Source organism: Temnothorax longispinosus, chromosome 7 (assembly GCF_030848805.1).
Source record: "Temnothorax longispinosus isolate EJ_2023e chromosome 7, Tlon_JGU_v1, whole genome shotgun sequence".
Classification (NCBI taxonomy): Eukaryota; Metazoa; Arthropoda; class Insecta; order Hymenoptera; family Formicidae; genus Temnothorax; species Temnothorax longispinosus.
Window position 1 is genome coordinate 14,403,857 of NC_092364.1, and position 16,628 is coordinate 14,420,484.

The following is a 16,628-nucleotide window of genomic DNA, read 5'->3' on the forward strand; positions in this document are numbered from 1 at the left end:
TCAAATTTTAGCAATTTCCGTATCGCGTAATGGGTATCGTTAACTTGAACCCGTAAACCGTAATCGATGCGGCGCGGTGCTGCATCATGCACACACGAGGCTCCGCCGCGCCGCGCCGCGTCGCAAGCGAAGCAGACGTATTCGAGTTGTCGTATATCCGGATTAGTTACACTACGATATGCGTTCCTTTGTCGAATTGCAAGGATCCGGGTGTGTATCGTACACGCGTCTGTGAGTTTACCAGCTTTGACTCTGTAATACGCGACGGAGCATCCGACCCGTTGGAGTGAATCGACCGATACGCTCGCGGCTAGATAATCGCGGCTCTCTGTCTCGCGTTTCTGCCGAGACAAACGGCCGATAACGGCGTGGGCGGTTAATAGCGCTTTAAAAACGTGAGACGCGAAATGTCGCGGGTCCTTACACCGCGCCGTGACGCGAACGGCACGAATGCGTGCATGCGTCATACACTTTGTTCGGACTTTATTGCGCGACCGGACCGATCGCGAGAACGCCTCTCGAAAATGCGTGCGCCGGCGAGGCCGGAGTAATGTATGCAAAGTAGACGGTGTCGTTTCTTCGACGGCCCTTAACCCTGTCATTGGTGCTCGTGCGGACGGACACGCGGGGGCTGACCGATCCGCGCACGGGAGAAGATATTCTCTTCTCAGATATTAAATCTCCGGAAGACAAAGCGTTTTATGATCCTCATTAGCGTGCAGTCACGACGACGAGGGCTCGTAAAGTCCAAGTTGGCCACGCCTGAAAACGCCACGAATTTATTACGGCCGCGAGGGTAAAAATTGCACGCGTAACGCGTTGTCGCGATTTGCGCTCCGTTTCTCAAGCTCCCTCCCACTGCCAGCGTCATTTTTCGTCGCCGTCCCCGAGGATGCGATATACGCGATCGACGTTATACACAACAGTGCAGCGCAGTAAATATTCCGCGCACGCGAAAGATACCCCTTCGTTCCCGGCGTCGATGGTGCAGACGGCAGCGGTCCTCGCGAGGCAGCTGTGTTCACCTATGAAACAATTAGATCGGTCCAGGAGATACGGGAAGGCGGGCCCCTCTTTTTTTACCCCTTTGCTCGCAGGTACGCTCGACGGCGCGCCCGCCTTCGAACCGTAACTTCCACCGCACGACAGGCAGCCGTATAAACCGGCTATCGCGCGGATCCATCTCGGTTAGCTGGTTATTTAGCCGTTTATGATCCGGCCCGTGATGCGCCTATAGGAGAGAGGCGCATATAAATCCAAAGCTCGCTTTAACCTCGGCGACGTCACGTTCGTTTGTTGCAGCCCAATGCATCGCGCCGCTCGGCATGGAGTCCGGGGCGATCCTGGACACGGATATCAACGCCAGTTCCAGCTTCGACACCGGAAACGTCGGACCCCACCTGGCACGGTAAGCGACAGTTTTTCATTCGGATGGTGTCTGCCGGACCGCCATCGATCACTCGGTATCTACCGGCGCCTTCTGTTACGTTCGACGCACCCGCGACCGCCGCGGCCGCCGATATCGCGGGACGCTGGCGTAAACGCGCGCAAAAATTGATCCCGTCCGCGTCTTTTGCCAAGAGTCTTCCGCTGCGTAAAACCGGGCTTCAAGTGGAATATTCATAAAGGCGATATAGAGCGTCACTTTCGGTCGCGTCGCGCTTTTATTACCACAAAGTAACGAGTTTGAAAGCGCCGCGCTCTACTTTTAGGGACTTTCTAAAAGAAAAACAGAAGCTCTATGTCAACGAGGTAAATATATCGCCTCGTGTTAATTGTGACGCCTCCGCTTTGCGCGCGCGCGCTTGAATACCAAAATCCCCAGGAACCCCCGGCTGCTCGTTAATACGTAAAATCTGGAATATCAGGTTTGTATGACCTATGAAAGACGTTATTACGCGCGAACAAAGAGAGCAACGCCGCCGCGAACGTAATTATTTCTAATCTAACGGGTGTAGCTTTATAACCCCGTTTACGCGCAAAGACCAGCTAACGGAGATTAGTCGACGTCTCTTATCGTCGCGCGTCGCGCGTGAAACGAAAAAAATTTAGAGCGCACCGGCTGGGCGCGCGCGCGAGAAAGCTTATGAAGTCTAATTATAAATTAACGTCTATCCCCGCGAGAATAAATTCACGGCTGCAACAACATATAATTAAGTAATCCGCGTACCCCTTTCCGATAGCTATCGTTTCTCGTTTGGCACTTGCTCTCTCGCGCGCGAAATGAATATTTATAGAGCTGTTAAATTGATCGTTCTCCCTGAGCGCCGGTTTATTCCTCGGTTTAAAAACGAATTTATTTTTAATTGTGGCTGACGAAAATTATTCAACATGAATTTACGACCGATCGGGGATTTACATACTGCGCGCGTGCGTTCTGTTCCGCGTTAATAATTTCTACGTCATTATTCGATACGTCCCTTGGCCGTGCTGTTTGCGCGCGTAATTATTTACGACAACGACAACGTTGCCGGTTGCCGGCCGCGTCGAAAACTTAAAAACCTCCGTATGCATATCCCGTCGCAAGTTAATGTTACAGCATGAGTATGAGTTTAATCACGAGTAACAACGAATTTAACATTACTTTTTCCTTATAGTTAATAAACGATGAAGCACGACGGTGGAATTAATTCCATTCCAAATTAATTTCCACCTGCATTACCATCTACATTTTGCCCGCTGTTCCGTCATATTCGTATACCCTTTCCCTACCCCGGCAAACATTTGCGCAATGACTACGGCGCAAAAACAGAGCGCCTTCAACGGACATGCCTCGCAGGAGGCTGAGACTCCCATTCTCTAATGTAATTATCACAAAAGGACCTTTGACGTATCATACCTGAACTAAAAAGTATATTACACCTGGACCAGTGGTAAAAGGGTTGGCCGTCTAACGCCTCTGCTGGCCGCTGCTGCAACGCATGAATACGAGATGCAACTGGCAGAATACGCGCACCAACTACCTCCTCACCCTCGCTCTACCTTTCTCTCCATTTCTCTCTCTCTCTCGCTCGCTCTCTCTTTGCTTCTCGTTGACTGCCCCGTCGCTCTCGCCCTCTCGCGTTTAGATATTAATGCGTGGGGCCCGGTATTCGCTGGCGGTTTGCAGTGCAGCGGCGGTTTATACGAGTATTCCATCCCACGGGACGTATCCCCAGCCCGGCAGACCGCGGGTTGTAGAACCGAACGGGTGCGCGCGCGGCGGCACCACCAGGCACACCGGAGTATACGCCGAGCGTTGGTCGACGGCCCCGCGGGCTCTCCGATATTAATACATTCCATTACCGCAGACAATGACCGGCTGAATGGGCCTCCGAGTCTTGATGAGCTCCGCCGTGCCCCCGCGCAGCATCGCGCGCGCGCCCGGGATCCTCCTCGACGCGGCCGCGCGCACGTCACCATCTAATTTAATACAGGCCGGCCTCGGGCGTGCGAGGTGCCGCAGACGCTTACAATCGCGGTGCGCGCTCTCCTTTGTCCTCGTGCTCGTGCTCACGGGGGCGAAAAAAAGGGAGAGAATTGCTCCTCGCCATTTTCTTCGAAATTCCGCGAGATGATAGGCCGACGAACGTTTTGCACGCCCCGATACGAATTACCGCGGTTATGGCGTATTTTTCTTTCTCGCTCACCGCGAACGTCGAGGGTGCGGCGGGCGCGTTCGAAAAAAAAAGAAAAGAAAGAGGAAAAATAACGTGAAGCTAGGTTCCGCGCGCGCTTTCCCGTTAGTGGATTCTCGTTATACTGGGAAACGTCGCGAATTAAAACAACGCGCCTGGGGATGCGTTGGTTACACGAGGAAAATCATTCGGAATGAAAACACCGGGAACATAAAATACATAAATGGCTCATAGTCTGAACATTGTGTAACGATTGACGTTGATTTTTAATATAAAAATGTATTAGACAACAGGATATTCTCCGATGGCCATTTTGACGTAACTGGAAAATGTCTTTTGTGAATTACTGGAAAGTACGTGGGAGATGTACAGGAGAGAAAGGCATACAGGGAGAAAAGATTCGTTTTTCCCTCGAATATAACAAAAGTCATTTTGTCCATTTCAATTAAAATCGAAAATTCTCGAGTTACAACACCGCGCGAGCCGCGATAAATCATCCGCGAATAAAAGAATAAACAGTTTTCGCCGATGCGTATCACGGCGAGCTAATGGAGCGCGTTTTTTCCAATTATCGAGTGAAAAATTTTTGACGTACAATCGGCGCTGAAAAGGCCGGGCGCTGGTAATATTTCGTATACCGCATGCCATACTCTTTTCAGGAATCGTGCAGCTGCAAGTTCTTTCGCACGTTTCCGCCATTCCTTTTCTTCGTGTTCTTCCGTTCAACGGCATTTCTAGAATGGGTGCAATTAAGACGCCAGTAGGAACATAGAGAACGGGCGAGATACCTCGCTCGGGAGAAATTGGACGTTGGGGGGAGGGCCGCTGTTGAGAAATCACGAGACGATTTTCGCCGCGTAATTTCGTTCGAAACGAAAATAGCGCGCGTTTCAATTTATCTCGCCGGGCGTAACTGTGATTACGTGCTAATTACGTCGATGCATACTATTAAGCTCGCGAGTTTATTTTCAACGCGTTGAGAGCGAAATATTTATGTCGCTGAAGCTAGCAGCGGGAGCTAGCAGCGGAACGTCTCGCGGCCAGGGCCGAATATCATGTGGGTTCCTCAGGGGGTCCGAACGTATCGTAGGTTAATTATTATCGGCCGCTGGGCTTTTCTTACATATTATTAATTAATGAAGATTAAATACATCTATATATAAATATTTTTGACAATATTCAAACTGTTTTTTCATCGGTTTGATATAAAAACATGTTTTAATTGTTATAGATTATTCGATAAATAATTGTAGAACATAGCAAAGAACGATTCTCTCCAAATTTTTAGAGGATTACGTCCTTGTGATAACAAAACATTCAGCAAGAATTTGCGACAATCCGCGGTTTCCCTTAATTGTTATTAATTTTTTATTAATAATTTATTCAGCGGCGACCGATCGCAAAGAACGATTCTCTCCAAATTTTTAGGGGATCACGTTCTTGTGACAACAAAATGATTCAGCAAGTATTTGGGACAATCCGCGGTTAGATCTTAAGAGCTACGAATATTTTATTAATAATTTATTCAGCAGCGACCGATCGCAAAGAACGATTCTCTCCAAATTTTGAAAGGATCACGTTCTTGTGGTAACAAAACGATTCAACAAGTATTTGGAACAATCCGCGGTTTTATATTAATTGTTATTAATTTTTTATTGATAATTTATTCTCTGGCGGTCGATAGCAAAGAACGATTCTCTCCAAAATTTTAGGGGATCACGTTTTTGTAACAACAAAACAATTCAGCAAGTATTTGCGACAATCCGCGGTTTCCCTTAATGGTTATTAATTTTTTATTAATAATTTATTCAGCAGCGACCGATCGCAAAGAACGATTCTCTCTAAATTTTGAGGGGATCACGTTTATGTGACAACAAAACGATTCAGCAAGTATTTGCGACAATCCGCGGTTTCCCTTAATTGTTATTAATTTTTTATTAATATTTTATTCAGCAGCGACCGATCGCAAAGAACGATTCTCTCCAAATTTATAGGGGATCACGTTCTTGTGACAACAAAACGATTCAGCAAGTATTTGGAACAATCCGCGGTTTCATATTAATTGTTATTAACTTTTTATTGATAATTTATTCTTTGGCGGTCGATAGCAAAGAAGGATTCTCTCCAAAATTTTAGGGGATCACGTCTTTGTGACAACAAAACGATTCAGCAAGTATTTGGAACAATCCGCGGTTTTATATTAATTGTTATTAATTTTTTATTAATAATTTATTCAGCAGCGACCGATCGCAAAGAACGATTCTCTCCAAATTTTGAGGGGATCACGTTCTTGTGACAACAAAACGATTCAGCAAGTATTTGCGACAATCCGCGGTTTCCCTTAATTGTTATTAATTTTTTATTAATAATTTATTCAGCAGCGACTGATCGCAAAAAACGATTCTCTCCAAATTTTTAGGAGATCACGTTCTTGTGACAACAAAACGATTCAGCAAGTATTTGGAACAATCCGCGGTTTCATATTAATTGTTATTAACTTTTTATTGATAATTTATTCTTTGGCGGTCGATAGCAAAGAAGGATTCTCTCCAAAATTTTAGGGGATCACGTCTTTGTGACAACAAAACGATTCAGCAAGTATTTGGAACAATCCGCGGTTTTATATTAATTGTTATTAATTTTTTATTAATAATTTATTCAGCAGCGACCGATCGCAAAGAACGATTCTCTCCAAATTTTGAGGGGATCACGTTCTTGTGACAACAAAACGATTCAGCAAGTATTTGCGACAATCCGCGGTTTCCCTTAATTGTTATTAATTTTTTATTAATAATTTATTCAGCAGCGACCGAACGCAAAGAACGATTCTCTTCAAATTTTGAGGGGATCACGTTTATGTGACAACAAAACGATTCAGCAAGTATTTGCGACAATCCGCGGTTTCCCTTAATTGTTATTAATTTTTTATTAATATTTTATTCAGCAGCGACCGATCGCAAAGAACGATTCTCTCTAAATTTTGAGGGGATCACGTTTATGTGACAACAAAACGATTCAGCAAGTATTTGCGACAATCCGCGGTTTCCCTTAATTGTTATTAATTTTTTATTAATATTTTATTCAGCATCAGCGACCGATCGCAAAGAACGATTCTCTCCAAATTTATAGGGGATCACGTTCTTGTGACAACAAAACGATTCAGCAAGTATTTGGAACAATCCGCGGTTTCATATTAATTGTTATTAACTTTTTATTGATAATTTATTCTTTGGCGGTCGATAGCAAAGAACGATTCTCTCCAAATTTTAGGGGATCACGTTTTTGTGACAACAAAACGATTCAGCAAGTATTTGCGACAATCCGCGGTTTCCCTTAATTGTTATTAATTTTTTATTAATATTTTATTCAGCATCAGCGACCGATCGCAAAGAACGATTCTCTCCAAATTTATAGGGGATCACGTTCTTGTGACAACAAACGATTCAGCAAGTATTTGGAACAATCCGCGGTTTCATATTAATTGTTATTAACTTTTTATTGATAATTTATTCTTTGGCGGTCGATAGCAAAGAAGGATTCTCTCCAAAATTTTAGGGGATCACGTCTTTGTGACAACAAAACGATTCAGCAAGTATTTGGGACAATCCGCGGTTTTATATTAATTGTTATTAAATTTTTATTAATAATTTATTCAGCGGCGACCGATCGCAAAGAACGATTCTCTCTAAATTTTGAGGGAATCACGTTTATGTGACAACAAAACGATTCAGCAAGTATTTGCGACAATCCGCGGTTTCCCTTAATTGTTATTAATTTTTTATTAATATTTTATTCAGCATCAGCGACCGATCGCAAAGAACGATTCTCTCCAAATTTATAGGGGATCACGTTCTTGTGACAACAAAACGATTCAGCAAGTATTTGGAACAATCCGCGGTTTCATATTAATTGTTATTAACTTTTTATTGATAATTTATTCTTTGGCGGTCGATAGCAAAGAACGATTCTCTCCAAATTTTTAGGGGATCACGTTCTTGTGACAACAAAACGATTCAGCAAATATTTGGAACAATCCGCGGTTTTATATTAATTGTTATTAATTTTTTATTGACAATTTATTTTTTGGCAGTCGCTAGCAAAGAACGATTCTCTCCAAAATTTTAGGGGATCACGTCTTTGTGACAGCAAAACGATTCAGCAAGTATTTGCGACAATCCGCGGTTTCCTTTAATTGTTATCAATTTTTTATTGATAATTTATTCAGCGGCAACCGGTCGCAAAGAACGATTCTCTCCAAATTTTTAGGGGATCACGTTCTTGTGACAACAAAACCGATTCAGCAAGTATTTGGGACAATCCGCGGTTTTATATTAATTGTTATTAATTTTTTATTAATAATTTATTCAGCGGCGACCGATCGCAAAGAACGATTCTCTCCAAATTTTTAGGGGATCACGTTCTTGTGACAACAAAATGATTCAGCAAGTATTTGGGACAATCCGCGGTTTTATATTAATTGTTATTAAATTTTTATTAATAATTTATTCAGCGGCGACCGATCGCAAAGAACGATTCTCTCTAAATTTTGAGGGGATCACGTTTATGTGACAACAAAACGATTCAGCAAGTATTTGCGACAATCCGCGGTTTCCCTTAATTGTTATTAATTTTTTATTAATATTTTATTCAGCATCAGCGACCGATCGCAAAGAACGATTCTCTCCAAAATTTTAGGGGATCACGTCTTTGTGACAACAAAACGATTCAGCAAGTATTTGGAACAATCCGCGGTTTTATATTAATTGTTATTAATTTTTTATTAATAATTTATTCAGCAGCGACCGATCGCAAAGAACGATTCTCTCCAAATTTTGAGGGGATCACGTTCTTGTGACAACAAAACGATTCAGCAAGTATTTGCGACAATCCGCGGTTTCCCTTAATTGTTATTAATTTTTATTAATAATTTATTCAGCAGCGACCGAACGCAAAGAACGATTCTCTTCAAATTTTGAGGGGATCACGTTTATGTGACAACAAAACGATTCAGCAAGTATTTGCGACAATCCGCGGTTTCCCTTAATTGTTATTAATTTTTTATTAATATTTTATTCAGCAGCGACCGATCGCAAAGAACGATTCTCTCTAAATTTTGAGGGGATCACGTTTATGTGACAACAAAACGATTCAGCAAGTATTTGCGACAATCCGCGGTTTCCCTTAATTGTTATTAATTTTTTATTAATATTTTATTCAGCATCAGCGACCGATCGCAAAGAACGATTCTCTCCAAATTTATAGGGGATCACGTTCTTGTGACAACAAAACGATTCAGCAAGTATTTGGAACAATCCGCGGTTTCATATTAATTGTTATTAACTTTTTATTGATAATTTATTCTTTGGCGGTCGATAGCAAAGAACGATTCTCTCCAAAATTTTAGGGGATCACGTTTTTGTGACAACAAAACGATTCAGCAAGTATTTGCGACAATCCGCGGTTTCCCTTAATTGTTATTAATTTTTTATTAATATTTTATTCAGCATCAGCGACCGATCGCAAAGAACGATTCTCTCCAAATTTATAGGGGATCACGTTCTTGTGACAACAAAACGATTCAGCAAGTATTTGGAACAATCCGCGGTTTCATATTAATTGTTATTAACTTTTTATTGATAATTTATTCTTTGGCGGTCGATAGCAAAGAAGGATTCTCTCCAAAATTTTAGGGGATCACGTCTTTGTGACAACAAAACGATTCAGCAAGTATTTGGAACAATCCGCGGTTTTATATTAATTGTTATTAATTTTTTATTAATAATTTATTCAGCAGCGACCGATCGCAAAGAACGATTCTCTCCAAATTTTGAGGGGATCACGTTCTTGTGACAACAAAACGATTCAGCAAGTATTTGCGACAATCCGCGGTTTCCCTTAATTGTTATTAATTTTTTATTAATAATTTATTCAGCAGCGACCGATCGCAAAAAACGATTCTCTCCAAATTTTTAGGAGATCACGTTCTTGTGACAACAAAACGATTCAGCAAGTATTTGGAACAATCCGCGGTTTCATATTAATTGTTATTAACTTTTTATTGATAATTTATTCTTTGGCGGTCGATAGCAAAGAAGGATTCTCTCCAAAATTTTAGGGGATCACGTCTTTGTGACAACAAAACGATTCAGCAAGTATTTGGAACAATCCGCGGTTTTATATTAATTGTTATTAATTTTTTATTAATAATTTATTCAGCAGCGACCGATCGCAAAGAACGATTCTCTCCAAATTTTGAGGAGATCACGTTCTTGTGACAACAAAACGATTCAGCAAGTATTTGCGACAATCCGCGGTTTCCCTTAATTGTTATTAAATTTTTATTAATAATTTATTCAGCAGCGACCGAACGCAAAGAACGATTCTCTTCAAATTTTGAGGGAATCACGTTTATGTGACAACAAAACGATTCAGCAAGTATTTGCGACAATCCGCGGTTTCCCTTAATTGTTATTAATTTTTTATTAATATTTTATTCAGCAGCGACCGATCGCAAAGAACGATTCTCTCCAAATTTTTAGGGGATCACGTTCTTGTGACAACAAAATGATTCAGCAAGTATTTGGGACAATCCGCGGTTTTATATTAATTGTTATTAAATTTTTATTAATAATTTATTCAGCGGCGACCGATCGCAAAGAACGATTCTCTCTAAATTTTGAGGGAATCACGTTTATGTGACAACAAAACGATTCAGCAAGTATTTGCGACAATCCGCGGTTTCCCTTAATTGTTATTAATTTTTTATTAATATTTTATTCAGCATCAGCGACCGATCGCAAAGAACGATTCTCTCCAAATTTATAGGGGATCACGTTCTTGTGACAACAAAACGATTCAGCAAGTATTTGGAACAATCCGCGGTTTCATATTAATTGTTATTAACTTTTTATTGATAATTTATTCTTTGGCGGTCGATAGCAAAGAACGATTCTCTCCAATTTTTAGGGGATCACGTTCTTGTGACAACAAAACGATTCAGCAAATATTTGGAACAATCCGCGGTTTTATATTAATTGTTATTAATTTTTTATTGACAATTTATTTTTTGGCAGTCGCTAGCAAAGAACGATTCTCTCCAAAATTTTAGGGGATCACGTCTTTGTGACAGCAAAACGATTCAGCAAGTATTTGCGACAATCCGCGGTTTCCTTTAATTGTTATCAATTTTTTATTGATAATTTATTCAGCGGCAACCGGTCGCAAAGAACGATTCTCTCCAAATTTTTAGGGGAACACGTTCTTGTGACAACAAAACGATTCAGCAAGTATTTGGGACAATCCGCGGTTTTATATTAATTGTTATTAATTTTTTATTGATAATTTATTTTCTGGCGGTCGATAGCAAAGAACGATTCTCTCCAAATTTTTAGGGGATCACGTTCTTGTGACAAAAGAACGATTTAGAAAGTATTTGCGACAATCCGCGGTTTCCCTTAATTGTTATTAATTTTTTATTAATAATTTATTCAGCAGCGACCGATCGCAAAGAACGATTCTCTCCAAATTTTGAGGGGATTACGTTCTTGTGACAACAAAACGATTCAGCAAGTATTTGGAACAATCCGCGGTTTTATATTAATTATTAATTTTTTATTGATAATTTATTTTCTGGCGGTCGATAGCAAAGAACGATTCTCTCCAAAATTTTAGGGGATCACGTCTTTGTGACAACAAAACGATTCAGCAATTATTTGCGACAATCCGCGGTTTCCTTTAATTGTTATTAATTTTTTATTGATAATTTATTCTCTGACGGTCGATAGCAAAGAACGATTCTTTCCAAAATTTTAGGAGATCACGTCTTTGTGACAACAAAGCGATTCAGCACGTCTTTGCGACAATCCGCAGTTTCCCTTAATTTTTATTAATTTTTTATTAACAATTTATTACTTAGCGGTCGACAGCAAAAAGCAATTCTTTCCAAATTTTTAGGGAATTACGTTCTTGTAATAACAAAAATCGAAAACGACCACTAGAGAATAAATTGTTAATAAAAAATTAATTACAATTAAGGGAAACCGCGGATTGTCTTAAATACTTGCTGAATCGTTTGTTGTCACAAAAACGTGATCCCCTAAAAATTTGGAGAAAATCGTTCTTTGCGATCGGTCGCCGCTGAATAAGTTATCAATAAAAAATTAATAACAATTAAAAGAAACCGCGGATTGTCGCAAATACTTGCTGAATCGTTTTGTTGTCACAAAGACGTGATCCCCTAAAGTTTTGGAGAGAATCGTTCTTTGCTATCGACCGCCAGAGACTAAATTATCAATATAAAGTTAATAACAATCAATATGAAACCGCGGATTGTTCCAAATACTTGCTGAATCGTTTTGTTGTCACAAAAACGTGATCCCCTAAAATTTTGGAGAAAATCGTTCTTTGCTATCGACCGCCAGAGAATAAATTATCAATAAAAAATTAATAACAATTAATATAAAACCGCGGATTGTTCCAAATACTTGTTGAATCGTTTTGTTGCCACAAGAACGTGATCCTCTCAAAATTTGGAGAGAATCGTTCTTTGCGATCGGTCGCTGCTGAATAAATTATTAATAAAAAATTAATAACAATTAATATAAAACCGCGGATTGTTCCAAATACTTGTTGAATCGTTTTGTTACCACAAGAACGTGATCCTTTCAAAATTTGGAGAGAATCGTTCTTTGCGATCGGTCGCTGCTGAATAAATTATTAATAAAAAATTAATAACAATTAAGGGAAACCGCGGATTGTCGCAAATACTTGTTGAATTGTTTTGTTGTCACGAAAACGTGATTCCCTAAAATTTGGAGAGAATCGTCCTTTGCTATCGACCGCCATAGAATAAATTATCAATAAAAAGTTAATAACAATTAATATGAAACCGCGGATTGTTCCAAATATTTGCTGAATCGTTTTGTTGTCACAAGAACGTGATCCCCTAAAAATTTGGAGAGAATCGTTCTTTGCGATCGGTCGCCGCTGAATAAATTATTAATAAAAAATTAATAACAATTAAGGGAAACCGCGGATTGTCGCAAATATTTGCTGAATCGCTTTGTTGTCACATAAACGTGATCCCCTCAAAATTTGGAGAGAATCGTTCTTTGCGTTCGGTCGCTGCTGAATGAATTATTAATAAAAAATTAATAACAATTAAGGGAAACCGCGGATTGTCCCAAATACTTGCTGAATCGTTTTGTTGTCACAAGTACGAGATCCCCTAAAAATTTGGAGAGAATCGTTCTTTGCGATCGGTCGCTGCTGAATAAATTATTAATAAAAAATTAATAACAATTAATACAAAACCGCGGATTGTTCCAAATACTTGCTGAATCGTTTTGTTGTCACAAAGACGTGATCCCCTAAAATTTTGGAGAGAATCCTTCTTTGCTATCGACCGCCAAAGAATAAATTATCAATAAAAAGTGAATAACAATTAATATGAAACCGCGGATTGTTCCAAATACTTGCTGAATCGTTTTGTTGTCACAAGAACGTGATCTCCTAAAAATTTGGAGAGAATCATTCTTTGCGATCGGTCGCTGCTGAATAAATTATTAATAAAAAATTAATAACAATTAAGGGAAACCGCGGATTGTCGCAAATACTTGCTGAATCATTTTGTTGTTACAAAAACGTGATCCCCTAAAATTTTGGAGAGAATCGTTCTTTGCTATCGACCGCCAGAGAATAAATTATCAATAAAAAATTAATAACAATTAATATGAAACCGCGGATTGTTCCAAATATTTGCTGAATCGTTTTGTTGTCACAAGAACGTGATCTCCTAAAAATTTGGAGAGAATCGTTCTTTGCGATCGGTCGCTGCTAAATAAATTATTAATAAAAAATTAATAACAATTAAGGGAAACCGCGGATTGTCGCAAATACTTGCTGAATCGTTTTGTTGTCACATAAACGTGATCCCCTCAAAATTTGGAGAGAATCGTTCTTTGCGATCGGTCGCTGCTGAATAATTATTAATAAAAAATTAATAACAATTAAAGGAAACCGCGGATTGTCGCAAATACTTGCTGAATCGTTTTGTTGTTACAAAAACGTGATCCCCTAAAATTTTGGAGAGAATCGTTCTTTGCTATCGACCGCCAGAGAATAAATTATCAATAAAAAATTAATAACAATTAATATAAAACCGCGGATTGTTCCAAATACTTGTTGAATCGTTTTGTTGCCACAAGAACGTGATCCTCTCAAAATTTGGAGAGAATCGTTCTTTGCGATCGGTCGCTGCTGAATAAATTATTAATAAAAAATTAATAACAATTTATATAAAACCGCGGATTGTCCCAAATACTTGCTGAATCATTTTGTTGTCACAAGAACGTGATCCCCTAAAAATTTGGAGAGAATCGTTCTTTGCGATCGGTCGCCGCTGAATGAATTATTAATAAAAAATTAATAACAATTAAGGGAAACCGCGGATTGTCGCAAATTTTTGCTAAATGTTTTGTTATCACAAGGACGTAATCCTCTAAAAATTTGGAGAGAATCGTTCTTTGCTATGTTCTACAATTATTTATCGAATAATCTATAACAATTAAAACATGTTTTTATATCAAACCGATGAAAAAACAGTTTGAATATTGTCAAAAATATTTATATATAGATGTATTTAATCTTTATTAATTAATAATATCTAAGAAAAGCCCAGCGGCCGATAATAATTAACCTACGATACGTTCGGACCCCCTGAGGAACCCACATGATATTCGGCCCTGGCCGCGAGACGTTCCGCTGCTAGCTCCCGCTGCTAGCTTCAGCGACATGAAATATTTAATTGTTATTGTTTACGTGACGTTGTAAATGCACGTCGTTAATGTTACTATAGCTTTGAAACGATAAGCAATGATTATTTCCGCAGCATGTATTATATATTTCCACGCACACGTATACGAATCGCGCCGTTCGAACTGGCTGGAAATATGATACGAACCATTTTCCTAACTAGAGGAACGGCAGGAAACTGCATGATACAAGATATTTACTGCGGAAAGAACGTGCTGGCGTTGAGTTAGCAAATTTTTACGAGTCCGTAATAGCTCTTACTTAGAGCCATTACTTGATACGCTATAATTTAGAAAAGCACAGATAAGACGGCGGTTAAAAGAGACAGACCGCACCGGTTATAGTCGCACGGCCGATTACGTTTACGCGTCGAACGATGCCAAAGTGGACCCCATCTTCGATCTTACTCCATCTCAACATCGAGTCAAGACATCAGAGGATGATTGGAACAGAGACGCCTCGAGCAGCACAGGCGAAGAGCTCTCTGAAAATAGCCTCTGATCTGGCTGATGTTTTGCAAACGATGAATCAGTAAAATAGTTTTTGATATTTATTTATTTCCAGCGCAAAACAGTGCTCTCGAAAAAAATTTTAATTGAAACAGCTCTTTATAGTATCATGAGATAAATATATAAGAAATTGTGTATTAATATTCATTATAAAAATAAAAATATCTTGCTATTCCTTCAAAATTCTATTTAAGTTAGCATTCTAAAAACATGCAAATTTCACAATGTCCTCAATTGATACAAAATATTTTTTTTCTCAAGAAGAAGATAATCGCGATTTGAATCCCGTAGTCTTAGAGCTCGATTTAGTTCTGCGATTTTTGCGCTATGGATGCATCGATCTTGCATCCCGCTAGAGATAGCGACAGCGAATGCCAGTAAAGATTTGATTAGTGAGTGGCTGGGATCATCTTTCCCTGATTTCGCGACGGAGAAACCAACGATTCTTTAAAGAGATATAATAGGGTAGACCGGGGACAAAAGTAACATTTTGAGTTTAAGATTTTATAACAGTTAAAATATAATATCTACGTAAAAAAGACCTGTACCTTTAGATGTAGAATTTATTTGACTACAAAATTTTCTTGTGCTGAATTCAGTAATGTAACTAGGAAAAAAGTTATTATTGTTTAAAGAATATGAGGAATACTGTTACAACCGTCCCAACCCACGGGACAATTGTAACAGCAGAGGGGAACGATTGTACCACATCATCTATAAACAAAATAATGGTTATTTAGTAAGTTTATGTAATCAATCTTACGAATTTTCTATAAAAAATGCAACTTTAATGATAAAATAATTTGTTACATGACAATATCAGTATTTTTACATTATAGCAAACAAAAACAAATAATACTGTTTTCTCAACTGAAAGATTATTTATAATCATATATATTTAAAGGGTTAAGTTAAGTTGAAGTTGTCCCCGAGCAACGGGGACAATTGTAACGCTACAACTGTTCTCAGGCATTGATGTTACAATTGTCCCCTAATGATATTTTATGATTCGAAGTAAATTTTTTACATAAATATCTGGATGAAAGTCAATCGTATTATGCAAATCATCAACATAAATAATCACTAAAACATATAAAAATAAAACCTTATACCTTCGGCATAAAGAAAGAAAAATATTTCATATTTTATGCACGTAAGAAAACTTACTTCAGGAAGGAAAAAAGTAACTTCTTCTCCTGCACACGTGCACGTTCCGCGAGGGGCGGCAATGAACTAAGGAACAAATGCCGCTCTATCTAGCGGATCTCGCCTCGCGGTCATACACACGTACCTTTTATAGTTTGAAAAATATTCACGATGTTACAACTGTACCCTGTTACTTTTGTCCCCGGTCTACCCTACTTTAATCTTCTGGCTGCAGTATATTGCGATAATATTTGTAACATATTTATAACATAATTTATCATATGGACTCATTTGTTGCACAGCATTTGGTTTGAAAATGTAAATAAGTATTTTACGTTAATAAAGGAGGCTGACCGTTCTATCTCAGCGCTTCGCTATTTATTCGTTCGCGGTGAAATAATTCGAGAACTTCGTCGCTACTCATTTAATTCGCCGAATTGAAATCCGCCTTATAAAAGCGGAATTTTTGAGGCGGACTTAACGAAATCGAAAAGATATAATTAAGAGATGAATGCAAAGCAGCATACACCTGAAGAATAATTTC

At 39.2% G+C, this 16,628-nt stretch overlaps 1 protein-coding gene across 1 annotated transcript in view; it reads left to right on the top strand.

The window, feature by feature from the left end:
• Positions 1 to 16,628, top strand: part of LOC139816837 (discoidin domain-containing receptor 2) — a 194,176-nt gene that overhangs the window by 91,979 nt on the left and 85,569 nt on the right. The window contains exon 3 of the mRNA XM_071784603.1: positions 1,303 to 1,408. Coding sequence (XP_071640704.1) covers positions 1,303 to 1,408 — 106 coding nt within the window. The remainder of the gene's footprint in view (positions 1 to 1,302; positions 1,409 to 16,628) is intronic.